General features: G+C 34.4%; 1 protein-coding gene across 2 annotated transcripts in view; it reads right to left on the bottom strand.

Annotated features, from left to right (window-relative positions):
* The window catches only part of LOC140135683 (epithelial splicing regulatory protein 1-like), a 38,081-nt gene extending 28,233 nt beyond the window's left edge, over positions 1-9,848 (bottom strand). Inside the window, exons 1-3 of one of the 2 annotated variants that reach the window (XR_011856554.1) lie at positions 9,427-9,848; positions 9,057-9,185; positions 4,052-4,274 (exon numbers count right to left, since the gene is read on the bottom strand). Coding sequence is in view for 1 of the 2 variants with exons in the window: in XM_072157269.1 (XP_072013370.1) it covers positions 4,052-4,274; positions 9,057-9,185; positions 9,427-9,558 (484 nt within the window). In the remaining variant the exon portion in view is untranslated. The remainder of the gene's footprint in view (positions 1-4,051; positions 4,275-9,056; positions 9,186-9,426) is intronic. The other variant, XM_072157269.1, reaches the window with a different exon arrangement.
* Positions 9,849-21,664: the final 11,816 nt, after the last annotated feature.

The following is a 21,664-nucleotide window of genomic DNA, read 5'->3' as shown; positions in this document are numbered from 1 at the left end:
CGTGAGGTCGCTCGAATGACACTATGTATCATTTATTGTGAAACTAATAACATCGACGATTCTGCCATGAACAAATAATACTAAATATGTAATTCTTAGAAAATTAAATTAAAAGCAACAGAGATCGTGATACACTGTTATTTGCCCTTGCTCATCCTGTAATACGCTCGAAGTTGGTGAAAAGTTTTGTCTAAATAAACCGCCTTGATTTACCTTGCAATGCCTTTTCAAACTAGAAAAGCATTATATTGTATTGGATTTTCGTAGACAAATTTTATTCATGAATATTCATGATTATTTATGGCTAGACAACAACAATTTATATCAAAGCAGATCCTTGAATTCATAATCGGATTTATTGCAAACCTCTTGTAAAAGATCCAGGCAGATTTATAAATCTTAAAGTGTTATTAACCTATTTATCATGTTTATGATGTATTGGAATTGGATAATACTTGGTCGTGAAGCTATTGAATCGAGATGTTGATCGGGTTATGGACACTACTGAATGGGATTTGGTTTATGTCTCCTCTGGATTTTGTTAAAACGTCTTATGTTACTCTTTCAAATAAAATCTTTCTTGCAGAGATGTGAAATTTTCTTTCCTTACTTCATTTTGACATATTTTTTTCCGTCACAAAACGGTGCATGATTTACTTGATCTGCTACAACACACAGAGACAGTCATTTGTGAAAACAAAGTTTGCCAAATTATTCAAAAACCATTTCATATGTACCGAGTGGTGGTATTGCATATACAGGACCTGTGGTATTCACCACTATTATAACTTAAAAATAAGTATCAAAACATATTAAATATATTTTATTTGACCTATGCAGTAGATACAATCTAAATCTAATCTTGGGATCTTACCAACATTTTTGCTACATGTACTGTTACTGGTACCTATTGGCAGTGTGACAAGTAAGGTACCCTACATTTGAAAACGTCGACTGCTTAAAAAAAACTAATCATTTCTACCATGACAACAGTAACGCCGACCATGACCCATCCAACAATTGCGTTCCGCCCCGATGCAATTTTCTATTTACTTGTTTTCCCTTTCAAAATCAACATAATAATTATTATTTGAAAAAGAAAATTGACTTTTTTCCAAGGGTACTATTATTAATAATAGGTACCACCATGCCCACTGGCTTTGGTTAAAGAACCATTGAATTAGTCTCTAAAGTCAGGTCATTTTTAATTGTTAAGAGAAAGACGCGATGATCCATCTTGCTGACAATGGGTAGTCACTTTTATTGATGGTACTTGAAAACATTCTTTAGTACCTACGAGATTGTGTCTGATTTTCTTTTCACCCTTGGATCTAGTTAGTGCATTGGGGCATTACAAGATGGCGCGTCCTCAATCCCTTAACGAACAAAACAATCAGTAGGTGCGTCGCGTCCATTGAAAAGGGACAAAATATCTTGCAGAGTTTGAGAAAAGAGAGGGGGAGTGTTAAACAGTATAAATAATGCCAGCAATATGGTAAGGTTGAGTATGGGTCAAAAATCCATAGAAAAACAAATCTAATGAAGCGAATAGTAGCCAACAGAAAATAAAATGGATGGAGCAAGAGAAGCAGAAGTAAATTACGGTAAAAATACCATACCACCATATTATTTCATAATTGCTATATTCTGGGGCTATTTCCGAATGTCCCAAATTCTTTAAGATAAACGCCGGTCTTTTGAACGGAACTGAAAGTGAATACAAATATATATGGCTACTACTACGTAAGATCAACGATAGCCTAGGGCTCGGGCCCTTTAAAAGAAATGAAGGTTAAACCGCACTAAAAAGAATGAAAATAGTTCAGACCGGACATACAGCCACAAACCATGCACCGTGAATACATAAACTTGGCTTCTAAAGAATGATGGAAGTAAAGATTTCCGTAAACGATCGTTGCCATGGAAAACACGCATTTATCTCGACAGAATCAGTCAAATACATTTGGTGGTACGAATTTACACAAACTAACTTGATAAATAACTTGTAATTTTTCGGCAGACAATGAGCTCTTTTGAAAGTAAAACGCGATCTATAACACTAGCCTAAATAGGCGTTTAACTCTTTAAATAATAACTCGACACTACGTCTTTTATACCTGAGCAAATTGCAAACATAACACTTTTTGAAATCCATTCACATACTTTGGATAAAGTGTGAAACTCTGCTGAATTGTCCACGCCTTTTACTGTATAACTTCAGTCCATGATCCATATGGACCGCGGATGGACGCAGCCTGGGGACGTAGGGGGAAATCATTTTCGATTTTTCTCAAATAGATTATAAGAATTATTGGATTTCGCTTACACCTAGATTAAACAGATTTTGTGGCTGACATCGATCGTTAAAATCGTCTCAAAGAAAACGGTGATTGAATATTGACGGCCTTCAACAACAAAATGGTGATTTAAATATCATATACCTTATCTAAACTCAGTGGGTTGAGATATTGAATACAGACAATAGGGTTGAATCAACCAAGCGCATCTATACAATGAATTCCCAGGGTATGATAAGCACTAGAACTATTCCTTTTCAACAAAACCATTCTTTGACACAAAAATGCCTCCCACGGCACGCATTAACTTAAGGATATAATGACTCCCCTATTTTAATTTATCATCAAATGTGTCTTATCCCCCCTAAAAATCTCCTCGTCGAGATTTACACAAATCAAGAACAAAACAAGCAAATCACATATCTAATATTGGAATAAACGAAGGTCCTGCATTCATGTGGGAGCCCTTTCTATTGACAATCACCTATGTTATTCACTAAACAAACGTGTAAATACAAAGTCATGGCTAGGAAATCCCTCTCGTTCTATAAATTCTTCAGATTTTAGACGAAAGGCACGAACTTGGTATTGTGACCAAATTTATACGTAGCTATAAATATATTTCATATTTTATCGAATATGATGAGGATGCATTATGAATTGTAAAATAGGTCAAAAAGGCCAGGTTTAAACAAACTCAATAACAAATGTCTTAAAAAACTCGACCATGTCAACGGAGATTGTCAAAGATTAAACATGCACCACAATAAAACTTAAAGTATAATATATTATTGGTTCCTTAAGGGATCTAAAATGAGCGTTTATTGCGTTTCGACAGTATTTTTTGTGGGACATGAGAGCATCTCAGACCTATCGAATTACATTCTGAATACGAAGCATGTCTTTCTGATATCAAATAATTTTCATTTTTGAAAATCACAATATAATACAAATTTTATGACAAATTATAAAAATTTGATATTATTCAAATGTTTGATATATAACAGTCCTCGAAGTAAATTATTTAAACAATGATATATTCTTAAAGTGTATGTAGCAGGAGGAAAAGCCGACGGTCAATTGAAAATTTTGACCTTTCATATTGAAGATATGGATTTTTTTCCCAAAAAGACCTAATTGTTTAGGGGGTTTTGGGCAAAAAATTAATATCTTCAATACGAAAGGGCAAAATTTTCAATTGATCGTCGGCTTTTCCTCCCAGCTACATACACTTTAAGTATAAATCATCAGATTTATAAAGTTTACTGTACTGTTAAATATCAAAAATATCAATTTTTAATGATTTGCCATAAAATGTGTATTAAATTGCGAATTTCAAAAGAATCCAAATTATTTGATATCAGAATGACATTCTTCGTATTCAGAATGCAATTCGATATGTCTGATGTACTCTAATGTCCCAAAATAAATACTGTCCAAACGTTCATACCCCACCCCTTAAAGTAACTGGTAATATTTTTATACATATTTTACCGATTGAGCCAGTCTGGGTATTTTGGGTTAGGATACGAGTCTAAATCAATGTTTGCAATAACATTATGTTACGTTATGCAATATTTTAAAGAGGGCTTGTTTAAACGTTGTTCAGTGTCAAGACGATAGTAGTTAGTACATATACCGGCATAAGTATTTTCAAAAACAAATATAAAAACACAAAGATTTAAAAAGGGAAAAGGGTGAAAATGAAAGTAAAATGTACAACATTTTTAATTTTAAAAATTTCAAAAGGATACAATCTGCCATATCTTTAACTGTTGTGATTTGTGGCGCCTCCGGATGACATTTCCTGAACTCTTTCCTGATATCAAAGAAATTGCAGAAATAATCTTGCAGTTCTACGTTCTTCTTTAGAGCCTGCGGATGGATACACTGTCTGACGTGTAGTTGTCCGTCTGTACAGAGACAGAATGTTGCCCCTTCACTTGTATTCAGCTCTGTCCTCAGGTAATGGTCGAACTGCGGAATAAAACAATGTTGTTAATGTTAGATTTGGGGGCAAGAAGTTCTTAATTTTGTACGATGTTGTTAAATCTGGAGTTTTATCGATGTGCGAATTGAATCCATTAGTAATATATCTTCACCACATTCCTTAAGGGGGTACTACACCCCTGGCCAATTTTGTGCCTATTTTTGCATTTTTTCAAACATTAGGCCTATAGCGCATTGGTGACAAGTAAGATATGTATATTATAGGGACAAGGACTACAACTACTGCACTGAAAATTCAGCAACTCAAGGCAAGTAGTTATTGATTTATTGATCAAATATTGGTTTTCCTCATTTTGACTGTAACTCCACAACTGTTGTCTGTGCTGAAATAAAATTTACAGTGCAGTAGTTGTAGTCCTTGCCCCTATAATATACATATCTTACTTGTCACCAATGCGCTATAATTTGTGAGAAAAATGCAAAAATAGGCACAAAATTGGGCAGGAGTGTAGTAGTACCCCCTTAAATTAAACATGCGAAATGCTAAATCTTCTATATTTATGATTATAATCAATAACGTAAGACGGTAAAATACCCCTTGTAAAATTTTAAGCTGTCGCAATCCCGAACCACCGAGTTATGATTTTAAGCATAAGTCGTGATTAAGAATAAGATTAATAAAAAAGTTATAGAAGTGTCACAAGTCCTTTTTTCCATGAAAACTGTGACCAAGAAAACTTAATAGTGAAAGTACTATCTGACAACACCAATTGTATAAAGGCACGCACCAAGAAAGTAAACTGCACCATTTTTGCATTACAATCACATAATGCCCTATAGAATAATGTGTTGTGGCCAGAATGTTTAACATTACAAAGGATGGCCAAATTACTCCTTTTTAATGGGCTGAGAGTGTGGGTGCAATTTGATATTTGCCTATTACCATTCAATTCGTATACCAAGAAAAATATGCAAATTAGGGCCAAATATGGTCATCATTTTGTAAATAGCATTTTACCTCGGTATTTTCGCACACAGACATATTTTGGTCAGATTAAAAAAAAACCTACACATGTGTGCAAGTTAGAGTTAGATTGTAGGACGAGAGTGGAAAATGTCTTTACTTTTTAAGTTCCGTGGTCCGGGGTTATTTATCTCTTTGTCACTTACGTTAGAGGGGAGGGGGGAGGGGGTTAGCCTTCTAACGAAAGGACTTTCGTTTATAGGGCTTCATCGAACTTTTGGGTTGTTCCCTTACTTATTTGTGTCTTCTAGTTATCCATCATATACCCTAGGCCCTGATAACGAAATTCAACAATATTCAATATCCAAAGCAATATCCTCACTACAACGGCCCCCAAAACAGAACTCCCACCCCACATAATCGCAAATTGACACGAAAGCTTCATTCCATGAAGCATTTCTCTCGTATTTGATCATCTTCTACTCTTCCTAAAAAATCATTATAATACCAAATCTAATCACCATGGAATTCACCATATCCCGTCCAGCTCACATTGGGCGCCACATTCCTTTTTTAAAGGAATTTTTATTTCCATTGTCTTCAAAAAATGACTGACACATTCCAACTTGAGTATTAAGTATTAAGTTCAAAATTAAATTTTTAGTTCAATACTTGATAACAATGCCTATTGTAATCGATATCAAATAGAATGTCTTCTAACCTCGTTACTATTCAAAAGAAGATACAAAAGAAAACAATAGAGCAATCATTCTAATTCCAAGCTATTATAATCCCAAGTACTTTCATCTGACACCACCTATAATCGTATTTTAAAGGCCTATTTGGTGCAGACAAAAGGGTGATGATTTGATATTTTTACCAATAATCTTGATCGTAAACCTATTGGTTAATCTCATAATAGTAGAATGGTTTTAAAAAGCACTAAGTAAAACCCATTCACGAGTTAAGGGCTGGGGTATGAACGTTTGGACAGTATTTATTTTGGGACATTAGAGCACATCAGACATATCGAATTGCATTCTGAATACGAAGAATGTCATTCTGATATCAAATAATTTTGGTTTTTGAAATTCGCAATTTAATACACATTTTATGGCAAATCATTAAAATTGATATTTTTGATATTTAACAGTACTCGAAGTAAACTTTATAAATCTGATGATTTAAACTTCACGTGTATGTAGGTGGGATGAAATGCCGACGATCAATTGAAAATTTTGACCTTTCGTATTGAAGATATGGATTTTTTCCCAAAACACCAAAAAAAATTAGGTCTTTTTGGGAAAAAATCTATATCTTCAATATGAAAGGTCAAAATTTTCAATTGACGTCGGCTTTTCCTCCCTGCTACATACACTTTAAGAATATATCATTAGATTTATATAATTTACTTCGAGGACTGTTATATATCAAAATGTGAAAAATATCAAATTTTTATAATTTGTCATAAAATTTGTATTATATTGTGATTTTCAAAAAATGAAAATTATTTGATATCAGAAAGACATGCTTCGTATTCAGAATGCAATTCGATAGGTCTGAGGTGCTCTCATGTCCCACAAAAAATACTGTCGAAACGCAATAAACGCTCATTTTAGATCCCTTAATGCCCATAGAAAATTGATACTTTTCTGCTATACACGTTTGATCAAGAAATATGCATATCTTCAAAATTCATATAAAAACAGAACTTGGTACATAGACTATAGACCAGATTATGTCACAGATATTTGTTTAATATTAAGATATTGTACTAAAAGAATAAATTGATATAAACGGTATCGAAATCCTTGCTATTTTGGACCAAAAGATTAAAAACATTTCAACTTCAAAAATTGTGTACTGTTTTTTTCTCAATAACTACATCATAGCAGGATTTTCAGTGACGACAAATGATGCACATATCCTGGGCACAGATCATCATACTTGTAAGGAAAAAACAATCATCCCTTCATGGTGGAGCCTAAATCCATGGTAACATATTGTATGGTACTTTATTACAGACAATTTCTCTTGAACAAGAGCAATTTTCCTTATCCTATAATCGTTGATAATACGCCCCAAGTACCAGCAGGAAATCTCTTTTCTTCTTCCATGCATGGTAGCATCTTGTAAAGTCAATTTCATCAATATAGTCCAAAAGATCGATTATTCGATTTGCATAAGACGACAACTTGGAATTCAATTATTATTCCAGACCACTTCACTTATTTGAGTCATTGAAATGCGTTTATATAAGTTCATTGCTAAGGCTAGCCACTTAGTCCTCACAATTCGTAGTAAAACTTCAACCTTTTCAATATGTTATTGATTTCGAAAAGAATACTATTTTGCATTTATATATGACAGTCATACCAACAAAATGGTTGTAAAGTTTTTGCAAGTCATGGCCGACCATGGAAAAGTTTAATTTTGATATTATTCACTTCATATTTCAAGTGATAAACTACCATATGGAATTAAAAAAAGAATGTTTATTATGATAAATATTCTATACAATTTCTAATATAGGTGCGATCCGTCTCAGATTATTAATATTATTTATTAATGTTTAGTCAGCAGCTTCATTCGCAAAAATGCAAAGCAAATGAGCTATTTCTATTTTAACGTAGATGGGAATAAATGTTAATAAAAATAGTAATATGTAACATATATGAAAATATCAACAAACGCACGTTTTAACCGATTATACTTGTAATGGTATAAGCTCGTGTTTGACCTGGGGTTACATTATAATCCTAATACAAGTTTGGTAAAATTTGCATACTATGGCATTAAACTATACCTGAGCCTGTGTTAAGACATAGGTAAACAACGTAAAGTACATGTACTCAAATGAAGATAAACATTTTAATGCTATGTTACTATTATACTAGTCTTTACCGTGTACAGATCTTGTTTGCTTAATTAGTAGAAAATGTTTACAATGAAAACAAGGCCTAAGTTTGGTTACCGTTCTGATCATACATTGGTCCTATTTTAGACTAACCTCACAGGTGTGCAAAAGAATATCTTGAAGTAATTAGTCATCCTGATATTACCCGGAACACGTGTATTACATTTAGAAAAAATACCACAACTTTATCTTTTCCGCAAGTTTGATCCCTAATTACAATCTCCAATTTTAAATATTTTTGAATACAATGATACATCATTTAGATATCTGTATGATAAGTAATAAGCGCACGTGTTGATATACGGGCATATTTATAAAACCAAACATATGGAAACTAATAATTAGCTGTTTTCAATAACCGAGCGATATGTACATGCCAAACTATATCGCAAATTATGCGGGTTGCAATTTTACATGATTATCATTTTATTAATTATCACATTTTTGTCGAAATTACGGTGCTGATCTCTAAATTAATTTATTTTAAATCGACATTATAATTTATTCAATTTCCTTTCACGGATCATTTCATAAAAATGAATCAAATACAAAAATATTGATTTAAATCTACACGCATAATTGCTTAAATACATGTACATCATAACGATATTAATATATAAACACACGGCAAAATTGTACATGTACATGATTTCTAAACTACGCAGCCGGCTGTCGACCATGTCGTCAGAAATAGTTTAAATACAGGCTTTGAAAACACGGAGACCTGTTGATTCGCACCGAGACTTATGAATAGAATGGTAAACACACATGGTTCTGGTCTCACTACTCATAACATAACTAAATATGCAACGCCGGTATATTGAAATACCGCGTGTAAGAGAGTTATAATATATGTAGATAACAAGATATGAAAGTTTGTACTACCGGATGTCCAGGTGCGTAATGTCCTTAACACTAAGTAACTCACCTGTTGTAAGACGACATCCAGGGAAGCAGATTCCATGATGACATCTCGTTGAACACCCAAAGCCTTGCAAAGATCATCAGATACTTCACTTTCATCTGGTCTGATGAAAGATTGTTGAAAACTCACCACCTGTTGAAGAGGAGGAAACAAAATGTTTAAAAACATGTAGATTTATATTGTAGTGAAGATCATCAAGGTTGTATTGTTTTTAAAAGAAGTAAAACTTGAAAGATTGATGAACGAAGTTAACAATAACAGACAATACTTGGTGACTTCATCAACGGTACGATCAGGGGGAGATATAATACTATTAGTACGTAGAGTAATGGGCGTGAAATATGAGTGTCATACATAGGAATGTAATGCTTACCTTATTAGTTTCAAGATCAACTACCACCCAAACTAAAAGTATCAAATCTGTTTCATCTGTCCCGAGTAAAGCACCTCTCTGACCAGCAGTAGTGCAGAAAACAATCACCAAATAGTTGTAAGCCGTCGCCATGATTGAAATTAGTATTCTCGTATATGATAACACACCGAATTAGTAAAATATACAACTACAGCCCACCAAAAAAAGAAAGTACACAACAACAGTCCGCCGCTATTCGGACTCCAGTGTCGAGTGTCACAGATGATGCTTCTTTAAATAAAGGGTTTTGCTACCACAACATGTCATTGAAAAGATGAGTTGATGCGAATTAATATCCATAGCGGCGACTAGTGATTGGTTTAGCACTCCTATTACGTGGCATGGTAAAAAATACACGGGGGCGTGGGCTATAGTCTAGCAAGTTGAGTTGAGAGGTCTAGCTGCATATCAAAAGCTGGTAAATAATTCGCTATGCATACAACTCTATAGAAATAGGAATAATAGTCGGCCTTACATGCAACTACGGGATTTACCACACTTCCAACCCGAGTTGTAAAGGATTGTTGAACCGTAACATACAAATCCAATTGTTTTCTGGATGAAAAAAAAACCAGTGACAAGTTCGCCGAGGTTGAAAGGTGAAAGAATAACTTCCGTATAAACTGCTGGTAGTGGTAGCAACAAGAGTTTAAAAACCAAAGAGTAAATTTTTCGAAAAGTTGTAAAATTGGAATAAAATGTTTTCCATCAGCTGGTAGGATTTCTATAATACAACAATACTTGGGAATAGTTCCGTCTGTGTGTATGCACTGTGAGATAAATTGTATAATCTTTAGCTTAAAAATTTTCGCTTAGCAGATGGGACTCTTTCTACAGAAAAAAGTTGAACTTTGGACGCGCTAACAATGTCTTGGTTTCAGTAAGCTAGATTAACAATGATAATGTCAACGGTGAAGTCGTATTTAGATGATAATTATTTTAAAATCAACTTTATAGTGTCGTTAAATTGGTGCAATAATTAAATTTCGAAGTTTTTATAGAATCATAAATGTCATTCATATGATAACATTGCTGTTTTAATATGTGATGCGATCAAGCAAAATCAGTCGGAACTCGGAAATATTAATTTTCAGTTTCTTATAGTACTGTAAAAAGCATTTGCAAAGCTACATTTTGCAGATATTCCCATTGAATTTGATCAACCAGTTCCAAAGATATGAGCAATTAAAGAGTTTCCAAAACAATAGGAAACAAAAAGAAATATTTCCTTTCTTTGGCTATATCTCTAAATCAATATTTCCGAGTTCCGACTGATTTTGCTTGATCGCATCACATATGTGTATTGTAGGGAAAATCATGAAGGTTCTTATGGAGAAGGCATAACCGGGTGGTCATTGCCGATAAGAAGCATCTTTTTCAGACACTTCCCGAGGGGCACGCCATACATTTTTGGTGGGTATGTTCCCCCGGAATTTTTCCCCGGAATTTTGAGGTGGTGGGTCTTTGGTAGATGACGGCGTACCCGTAAAGGGAGTTCTTTTGGAGCTGCGAACAAGGAAAGGGGGTCTTTTGGGAGCTGCGAACAGTCAAAATCAAGGGTCTTTCTTGGCTTTCTGGTTGAAAATCGCCCAAAAAACAGAAATGCGAGGCCGTGAGCAATTTATGAGTCTTTTACTTTAGAGCTGAAATTGTCAAAATGAAGAGCCGGTCTTTCGGAGCTCTATTTTTGTCAAATTTAGGGTGTCTTTTGGAGCTGTGAATCGAAAAAGGGGGCCTTTCCGGGGAGCATACCCGTAATAACGTCATTTTTTTTATAGTGTGTTGCATTTTTTCTCCAATTTAATTCCAGTTTTGATATTAAATGTTTTATTGTAAAGACTAATGTAAGACCAATGTTTCATCTGAGACTAAGACACCTGAACAAAATAAGAAAACAAAATTTCTCGATATCATTACTTTTTGGATGGTAGAAATGCAGAATGAGGTCACACCTGAGACGAAATATGTACACATTGGGTAAGATTTTTCGTCTATGGTAACGTATCTTAATATGAAAAAGTGAGTATTTATAATTGGGCTATTCCAGAAAATAGACGCACATCCCTTATAGAGGAGTTCGGATCTCCAGACTTTTTGTCCAGTCGTGATTGTTGGAAATCCAGACTTTGAAAGTGTCCAAAGGCGAAAAAATCCAGCAGAAAAATAAGTCAAAATCAGAAATCCGGATCATTTAATTGGACTTTCAAGCTTTTTCAAGCGACATTGGCAACTGGAATCCCAGTCGTTTTCACTATGGAGTAGACTTGGAAATCATCATTTATTAATTTGATTAAAAAGTTACTCCTCTATATGGGGTGCACACGTGCATTTATTTTCTGGAATAGCCCATTGCATTATGCACTCCAAAGAGCGAAAATCTCTTCAAAATTCGGAGCCTGTGTTCCCTCAAAGAGAAAATTTCATTCCAAACGAGTGAAAATAATGTCAACTCTTTTTGGACTGATCCTTTATGATTATGCTACTTGAAACAGTGAAATTTTACTCTTTTGGAGAATGGAAATAGTTCCATGTTTGGAGTGACATTCACTCTTTTGAAGTGCATAAAATACTCACTCTTTTAGCTCACTCTTTTATCATGTTTATAGGAAGCAAGTTGGGAAGCTCTCTATTTATTTAAAGTTAATCAGCCAATATCCCAACCAACACAAAATGTTTTCGACATCATTCGTAAAAGGTTCGAAAAGGTTGCTAGAAAATGTTTAAATGTCGGGTTATATAAAGGGTATATAAAGGGTATAAAACGTTTTCATAACATTCAAAAATATTAATTAACTGACTACTACGGAAGCATATTAGGATGTTTTGATTTTGTTTACCAACAACAGTCCTGAGGTTGTTTTCATACAAAACGTTTTCATGACCTTTATGATATAACCCGATTGTTATTATAACGTTTTTACCAAAACCAGACGCCCAAAATATAACCGGTTTAAAACGTTTTAAAACGTTTTGTGTTTGCTGGGATGATCAATAATTTGAATTGCAACTTGACAAATTTCATAATACGCATTGGCGCGGCGCGCCAGAGTTCAGACTGTCATCTGGAGAGGATCTTCGAAAGAGATTTACTGCTTACCATAATACTAATAGATTATGGGCAAAGACGGTGTGTCAAAAATTAAATCATTGATTTTGTCTCATATTACGTCGTACATGTCCGACGCTGAGGAGACAACTCGGTATATATGGAGAGAATTCATACGGGACGTGGCGCAAATGTAGTATTTTCGGCCCTTTGGTAAATCAATAACCCGCCCCTTCTCTAGGTCAATTTTGGTACATGATTGGGTCCGTTTTTCAAAATTTTCTCATTTTTTCCGGAAAAGGAAAATATCCCAATTTGGCCTCAATCTGTAACCAAAATGTTGGAAATGTCCCCAAACTTTAGGAGAAAATTTGTAAAAACTAAGACAATTAATTTTGTGCTCAATTTGGCTGACTATTTTGACTTTTGTTAAATCGATGGGTCCAAATTTCTTGAAAATTTTGTATATTGATGGGTCCACTTTTTCAGATTCTCAGCGACACACCTCTATACCCAAACCAAACTTGAATACACAATAAAAAGTCATTTCATCATGCTTATATATAGTATAATACATTACGCCAAGTCTGATCCAGTCAAAGGACAGATTCCTTGGACTGCTTCGCACTGCCAGGTGATCGTCCTCAGACCATTAGAAAATAGGCCACATCACAAATAGGTGGTTCTGAAATGTAACACATTTCAGTTGAAAGTTTAGCCAAAAAAGTCGGATCCTACTCATTTTTCGCAGACAATCTATTTCCCAGTCCTAAATGAGGCTTAGATATGAATCAGGGCCTAATACATGTAATAGTTGGGTTTTAAGCCTTTTCTAATATATTAAATTAAGTCATTTCCTCGTTTGAAACACTGATAGCTTGACACTTTCAGTATAATATAGATTCTACTTCATGTGCTATCTTCAGTAGATAGCTTGACACTTTCAGCATACTATAGATTCTATTTCATGTGCTATCAGTAGATAGCTTGACACTTTCAGTATAAATTATATAGATTCCATTTCATGTGCTATCTTCCGTAGATAGCTTGACACTTTCAGTATAATATAGATTCTATTTCATGTGCTATCTTCAGTAGATAGCTTGACACTTTCAGTATAATATAGATTCTATTTCATGTGCTATCTTCCGTAGATAGCTTGACACTTTCAGTATACTATAGATTCCATTTCATGTGCTATCTTCAGTAGATAGCTTGACACTTTCAGTATAATATAGATTCCATTTCATGTGCTATCTTCCGTAGATAGCTTGACACTTTCAGTATAATATAGATTCTATTTCATGTGCTATCTTCCGTAGATAGCTTGACACTTTAAGTATAATATAGATTCCATTTCATGTGCTATCTTCAGTAGATAGCTTGACACTTTCAGTATAATATAGATTCCATTTCATGTGCTATCTTCCGTAGATAGCTTGACACTTTCAGTATAATATAGATTCCATTTCATGTGCTATCTTCCGTAGATAGCTTGACACTTTCAGTATAATATAGATTCTATTTCATGTGCTATCATGCAGTAGATAGCTTGACACTTTCAGTATAATATAGATTCTATTTCATGTGCTATCAGTAGATAGCTTGACACTTTCAGTATAATATAGATTCTATTTCATGTGCTATCTTCAGTAGATAGCTTGACACTTTCAGTATAATATAGATTCCATTTCATGTGCTATCTTCAGTAGATAGCTTGACACTTTCAGTATAATATAGATTCCATTTCATGTGCTATCGTCCGTAGATAGCTTGACACTTTCAGTATAATATAGATTCCATTTCATGTGCTATCTTCAGTAGATAGCTTGACACTTTCAGTATAATATAGATTCCATTTCATGTGCTATCTTCCGTAGATAGCTTGACACTTTCAGTATAATATAGATTCCATTTCATGTGCTATCTTCCGTAGATAGCTTGACACTTTCAGTATAATATAGATTCTATTTCATGTGCTATCATGCAGTAGATAGCTTGACACTTTCAGTATAATATAGATTCTATTTCATGTGCTATCAGTAGATAGCTTGACACTTTCAGTATAATATAGATTCTATTTCATGTGCTATCTTCAGTAGATAGCTTGACACTTTCTCAGTATAATATAGATTCCATTTCATGTGCTATCTTCCGTAGATAGCTTGACACTTTCAGTATAATATAGATTCTATTTCATGTGCTATCTTCCGTAGATAGCTTGACACTTTCAGTATAATATAGATTCCATTTCATGTGCTATCTTCAGTAGATAGCTTGACACTTTCAGTATAATATAGATTCCATTTCATGTGCTATCGTCCGTAGATAGCTTGACACTTTCAGTATAATATAGATTCCATTTCATGTGCTATCTTCCGTAGATAGCTTGACACTTTCAGTATAATATAGATTCCATTTCATGTGCTATCTTCCGTAGATAGCTTGACACTTTCAGTATAATATAGATTCTATTTCATGTGCTATCTTCAGTAGATATAGCTTGACACTTTCAGTATAATATAGATTCTATTTCATGTGCTATCTTCAGTAGATAGCTTGACACTTTCAGTATAATGTAGATTCTATTTCATGTGCTATCTTCAGTAGATATAGCTTGACACTTTCAGTATAATATAGATTCTATTTCATGTGCTATCTTCAGTAGATAGCTTGACACTTTCAGTATAATATAGATTCTGTTTCATGTGCTATCTTCAGTAGATAGCTTGACACTTAAGTATAATATAGATTCTATTTCTTCTCCCAGTGTGTAGGCTGGTGTGCACTCTACAGGGTACACACCAAATAGCCCCGCCCATTGACTTTCTGTACAAACAGGGTCCGGGAAAACGTCATTTTCTTGACTACAGAGCGACGCAGTTCTTCAAAACGTACCCTTTCTGCAAGTCGAAGGTCAGATGAAGACATCCATTGTAGAAATTATATATGGAGTCCAGCATTTTTTTCCAGAAAAATGCCGAATAGATCACTTTCAGTATAATATAGATTCTATTTCATGTGCTATCTTCAGTAGATAGCTTGACACTTTCAGTATAATATAGATTCCATTTCATGTGCTATCTTCCGTAGATAGCTTGACACTTTCAGTATAATATAGATTCTATTTCATGTGCTATCTTCCGTAGATAGCTTGACACTTTCAGTATAATATAGATTCCATTTCATGTGCTATCTTCAGTAGATAGCTTGACACTTTCAGTATAATATAGATTCCATTTCATGTGCTATCTTCCGTAGATAGCTTGACACTTTCAGTATAATATAGATTCCATTTCATGTGCTATCGTCCGTAGATAGCTTGACACTTTCAGTATAATATAGATTCCATTTCATGTGCTATCTTCAGTAGATAGCTTGACACTTTCAGTATAATAGATTCCATTTCATGTGCTATCTTCCGTAGATAGCTTGACACTTTCAGTATAATATAGATTCCATTTCATGTGCTATCTTCCGTAGATAGCTTGACACTTTCAGTATAATATAGATTCCATTTCATGTGCTATCTTCCGTAGATAGCTTGACACTTTCAGTATAATATAGATTCCATTTCATGTGCTATCTTCCGTAGATAGCTTGACACTTTCAGTATAATATAGATTCTATTTCATGTGCTATCATGCAGTAGATAGCTTGACACTTTCAGTATAATATAGATTCTATTTCATGTGATATCAGTAGATAGCTTGACACTTTCAGTATAATATAGATTCTATTTCATGTGCTATCTTCAGTAGATAGCTTGACACTTTCAGTATAATATAGATTCCATTTCATGTGCTATCTTCCGTAGATAGCTTGACACTTTCAGTATAATATAGATTCTATTTCATGTGCTATCTTCCGTAGATAGCTTGACACTTTCAGTATAATATAGATTCCATTTCATGTGCTATCTTCAGTAGATAGCTTGACACTTTCAGTATAATATAGATTCCATTTCATGTGCTATCGTCCGTAGATAGCTTGACACTTTCAGTATAATATAGATTCCATTTCATGTGCTATCTTCCGTAGATAGATTGACACTTTCAGTATAATATAGATTCCATTTCATGTGCTATCTTCCGTAGATAGCTTGACACTTTCAGTATAATATATAGATTCTATTTCATGTGCTATCTTCAGTAGATATAGCTTGACACTTTCAGTATAATATAGATTCTATTTCATGTGCTATCTTCAGTAGATAGCTGGACACTTTCAGTATAATATAGATTCTGTTTCATGTGCTATCTTCAGTAGATAGCTTGACACTTAAGTATAATATAGATTCTATTTCTTCTCCCAGTGTGTAGGCTGGTGTGCACTCTACATGGTACACACCAAATAGCCCCGCCCATTGACTTTCTGTACAAACAGGGTCCGGGAAAACGTCATTTTCTTGACTACAGAGCGACGCAGTTCTTCAAAACGTACCCTTTCTGCAAGTCGAAGGTCAGATGAAGACATCCATTGTAGAAATTATATATGGAGTCCAGCATTTATTTCCAGAAAAATGCCGAATAGATCATCCTATACCCCGGCCCCACACAGCTTACGCCACCTCACAAATAGCTTGGTGTTTCTGAAATGTAACACATTTTAAAAGTTTAACCAAATCGTCATAAAAAGTCGGATCCTACTAATTTGTCACAGATAATCTAATTCCCAGGCCTAAATGAGGATTAAATATGAATCAGGGCCTAATAGTTGGGTTTTAAGCCTTTTCTAATATATTAAATTAAGTCATTTTTCTCGTTTGAAACACTGATTTTTTTTCCTCCCAGGGTGTAGAAGACTTGTATACTGGTGTGCACTCTTTATAGGTGGATGGTCTGAATGTACCGTAATGATATGTTTTCTATCACAAATTAGGGCTCATCGCCCAAATCTTATTCCAAGTTTTGAGTCATATAATGGGCCTATACCCATTCCGAAATAAAGTATTAAAGCAGAGTTAACCACCTTGCTATATACGAAGTAAAACGATTTCGATTGACAACTTTTCAGGACTATTATAAAAGAAAACAAGTCTACACTCTTAGAAAAAGGATTTTAAGTACAATGTAGGACCTATATGTTCTTGAATTGTATTGTCACCCACTGTAGAACCTTAAATGAGTCTGCAAAGTTCTGTAAAGGCCGACCACTTTGGGTCTTTTTATTCTCAATAACCTTTTCTTCGTGAGAGTTCTACATAGAGAAGAATTAAGAACCTTTTTTAGAGTGTGGTAGATCGAAAAGAAGTAAGAAGAACAGATATAACACAGTGGTAAAAGCAACATATTGAACAGAGACAATATTAACCATGATAACGTCGTTTTACCACTGCCCGGTGCCATTGTAAAATTATTTGCAGATTTTGGAGACAGAGAAAGTACCGGTACATCTACGAGGGTCATCATAAAGTTCTACCTCCATCATCGCATCTCTGTTATCTTACGCTGAGACGAAAATAGGTATTTTCGTCTCAGATCTTACGTGCCAGAATATTGAGATTTACCCATGGTTGTACTAAGCTATACAATAAAAAAATATATGATTTATGGTTGTTAAGATGAGTTGGTTTAAGTGAATACAGATTTAGTACGTCGGAAACGGTCTGAAAAGAAAGGGAAAGAAAGGCAACGTTTGATTAAAAAGGTTGGCAACATCTATGTGGAAATCATTACAGATTTATTTGTGAAAATGATTTAATTGCTTTATTTTTGTTCAATTACTTTAATCATATCAATATCTATACGCTTGCTTGCAGATAGTACAGTTTTAATATATCATATCTTTTGCACAACAAAACTGATACATAGCCTTCGTATTGGCTCTTTTCCATAGGTTGCTGACTTCGATCAGGTGAGCACTTGGTTCAAGTCATATTAATTGGTTCATAAGTTAAAATCAAGTAAGTCTTATGCACAGTTTTTGTATTTTTGTAAGTATATACAAGGTCATTATTTTGTTCATCTTATTTCCACATCAAGATGTACCCATTGCTTAAAATAGGACGTATTGCCTTTTAACTCAGGGTCTAATCGAAATCTGGCAAATTTCACTAACATTTGTGTGTCTGTTGAACCCTTCATTTCGTCTCATCATACAGGGTGTATCAAAATGATTGGTACCGTCACTTTTCTGTGATTATGGGACACAACTGCCACATCACAATGTAACATGGAATGCACCTAATTTATAGACAAATAATGTGAACGATTATAAACTGCAAATTGGGGTCATTTTACTGTGATCAGCCGCTGCATTTGGAAGCAGCAGGCTTGTCAATAAACATGAAAACGGATGGGTACCAATCATTTTGATACAGCCTGTATAAAACATGTTTCATTTTGTTTTGAAGTCCCAAGGCATGTCAGGCAGCTAGAATCCAAAATATTTGTCCTGAGTAAGCAGTTGGACAACCACTTCTTGAAAACATATTTATGGACATTTTCCAAAGCTATGTATACTTTTGGCTTCAGTTCTTAACCGTTTCTGATGCACCCAATCTCTATTCGCTTTAACAAACATACCTTATGAACCAAAAATCACATTTTCATCAAATAACTTTTATACTGTAGTCACGATTTAAGGGTATTAGCATGGATAATTTCAATATCTGATATACGAGGGTCACTCAAAAAGTTCTACCTCCATCATCACATCTCTGTTATTTTACGTGCCAGGATACTCATGGTTAGACTCTTAGATCTTGGCTACAAAATTAAAGTTATTTGATAAAAATGTGATTTATGGTTGTTAAGATGTGTTGGTTTAAGTGAATACAGATTTGGTATGTCGGAAACGCTCTGAAAAGAAAGGCTAATTTTGATTTAGGTCGCCAACATCTATGTGGAAATCATTACAGATTTATTTCTGAAAATGATTAAATTGCTTTGCTTATGTTAAAATAATTTAATCAATATTTAGTACTTGCAGATAGTACAGTTTTACTGGGTATCGTGAATTTTGCACATCAAATCCGAGACATGTTCAAATTAGCCCAAGAATTAACCCCTTTCCATGGGTTGTTGCAAGGGCGTAAATTGGGTGGGGGACAGGGGGACACGTCCCCCTCACTTTTGAAAGTGGGGGGGGGACACAATATCAAATGTCCCCCCCACATTTTGGTCCCCACCCACAAAAAAAGAGGGAAAAGAGAGAAGAGAAAGGGAGAAAAAGAGAGAGAAAAGGGAGAAGAGAAAAAGTTAAATTGCATGTAATTGAGTAGGCCCATCAATGCACTGCAAAAACAAGTGTTTATATTTAAACACCATATTGTGTTTATTAGAGCAACACTTAATAAACACATAATTCATGTTAATGGTCTAACACTAATGTTAATGGTTCTAACACTAATGTTCATAAATTAACACTTGGTGTTATATTACAAACACTAATGTTTGTAATATAACACCAAGTGTTAATTTATGAACATTAGTGTACACTTGGTGTTATATTACAAACACTAATGTTTGTAATATAACACCAAGTGTTAATTTATGAACATTAGTGTTAGACCATTAACATGAATTATGTGTTTATTAAGTGTTGGTCTAATAAACACAATATGGTGTTTAAATATAAACACTTGTTTTTGCAGTGTGCCCATGCCTAAAAAACCGCACAGTAGGGTCATTCGTAAGTATAATATATATAGGCCTGTGGAGGCTGTGGTTATTTTAGGCATTGCTTGAAGGCGGGTCCATGGCCCAAAAGCCTGTGAAAATTCCTGCGGGCCCGCCGATATGCAGGGCTCGTCACATTTTATCACACAAAAAAAGTCAGTATTAAGACGGACTCAATGCTGACTTCAACATCAATCCATGCATGCTTTAGTAATTGCGAATCTCAAATCTCAAGTAAAATTTTGCAATTTGAGTTCGGGCCCTTGGTTTGTTTTGAAACTATTGTAAAAATGATGCACCAAATGACTTCAACTGGACCTTCATATTGCAAAATTTTCCAACGTCTGGGGGGGGGGGAATATCCCCCCTCAAACACCACCCTGCGTATATATAAACAATTAGTGGTCGCTTTTGCTTCTGTTTTAGACACCCGTACACTTTATGTTTTAAGCAATAACTTATAAATTCAGCCTGTAAAACAGTACTATAATAGTCTACGAATGGCTTCAACTTTTTCTAACTAAAATTTTACACAATAATAGTGTCAAAATCGTAGACCAAATGGCTTCAATTGGGCCTTCATTTTGCAAAATTTTCCAACTTCTCAGGGGGGGTCAACCCACCTCAGACACCCCCTGCGTATACATAAAGAATTAATAAAGGTAATGTGTTTTCAAGTAATGGGAACTGGCTTAATGCACAGAAATCCACTGCATCGCAAGCTAACAAAGCTTTCTTTGGTCTCATAAAGATTTTGAAAAGCTATAGTCCTCTCCCTGTGGATGTTCTATTCAAGATTTTTGACACAAAAATAAGACCTATACTCCTTTTCGGTAGTGAACTTTGGGGAACATCTGAGTCCCAGATAATTGAAAGAGTACATATTAAGTTTTGTCGTTATGTTCTTGGTGTATCTAAATCATGTAAATCTATCCCACACTGTGCCATTCGTGGTGAACTTGGTAGAAATGCACTGTTGGTAAATTCACTTATTAACTGTATTAAGTATTGGTTTTACATTTTATCACTGGATAATAACAGGTTTTTAAGACAAAGTTATGAGTTTCAATACAAAAAGGCAGAGAATGGTAAAGAATGCTGGGCTATGAAGATCAAAAATATTCTGTATTCTTACGGTTTTGGTGAAATATGGATTGCTCAAGGTGTTGACAATGTAAATTATTTTATTAATGTTTTCAAACAGAGATGTAAAGATATTGATATACAAAATTGGCGAAATGCATTAAGTACATATTCATCACTTACATTTTATACTCAAATCAAAGAAAATCTAGTGGTGGAAGACTATTTATTGTGGCTGGAGAAACCATTTCATAAAATACTTCTGACCAAAGCCAGATTGGGTGTTCTTGAGTTAGAATATGTTCGTGGAATATGGTTTAAGGTTCCTCGAAATTTACGTATTTGTAAAATCTGCCACACTGGTGAAATTGAAGATTTGTATCATTTTGTATTAAAATGTCCTGCTTATGCTAATGAAAGAAATCGCTTATTGCCAGAGTGTATTCCA

The sequence above is a fragment of the Amphiura filiformis genome, chromosome 16, assembly GCF_039555335.1.
Source record: "Amphiura filiformis chromosome 16, Afil_fr2py, whole genome shotgun sequence".
NCBI classification, from domain to species: domain Eukaryota; kingdom Metazoa; phylum Echinodermata; class Ophiuroidea; order Amphilepidida; family Amphiuridae; genus Amphiura; species Amphiura filiformis.
The sequence above is the reverse complement of the archived record's forward strand: the minus strand, read 5'-3'. Positions and strand labels throughout refer to the sequence as shown.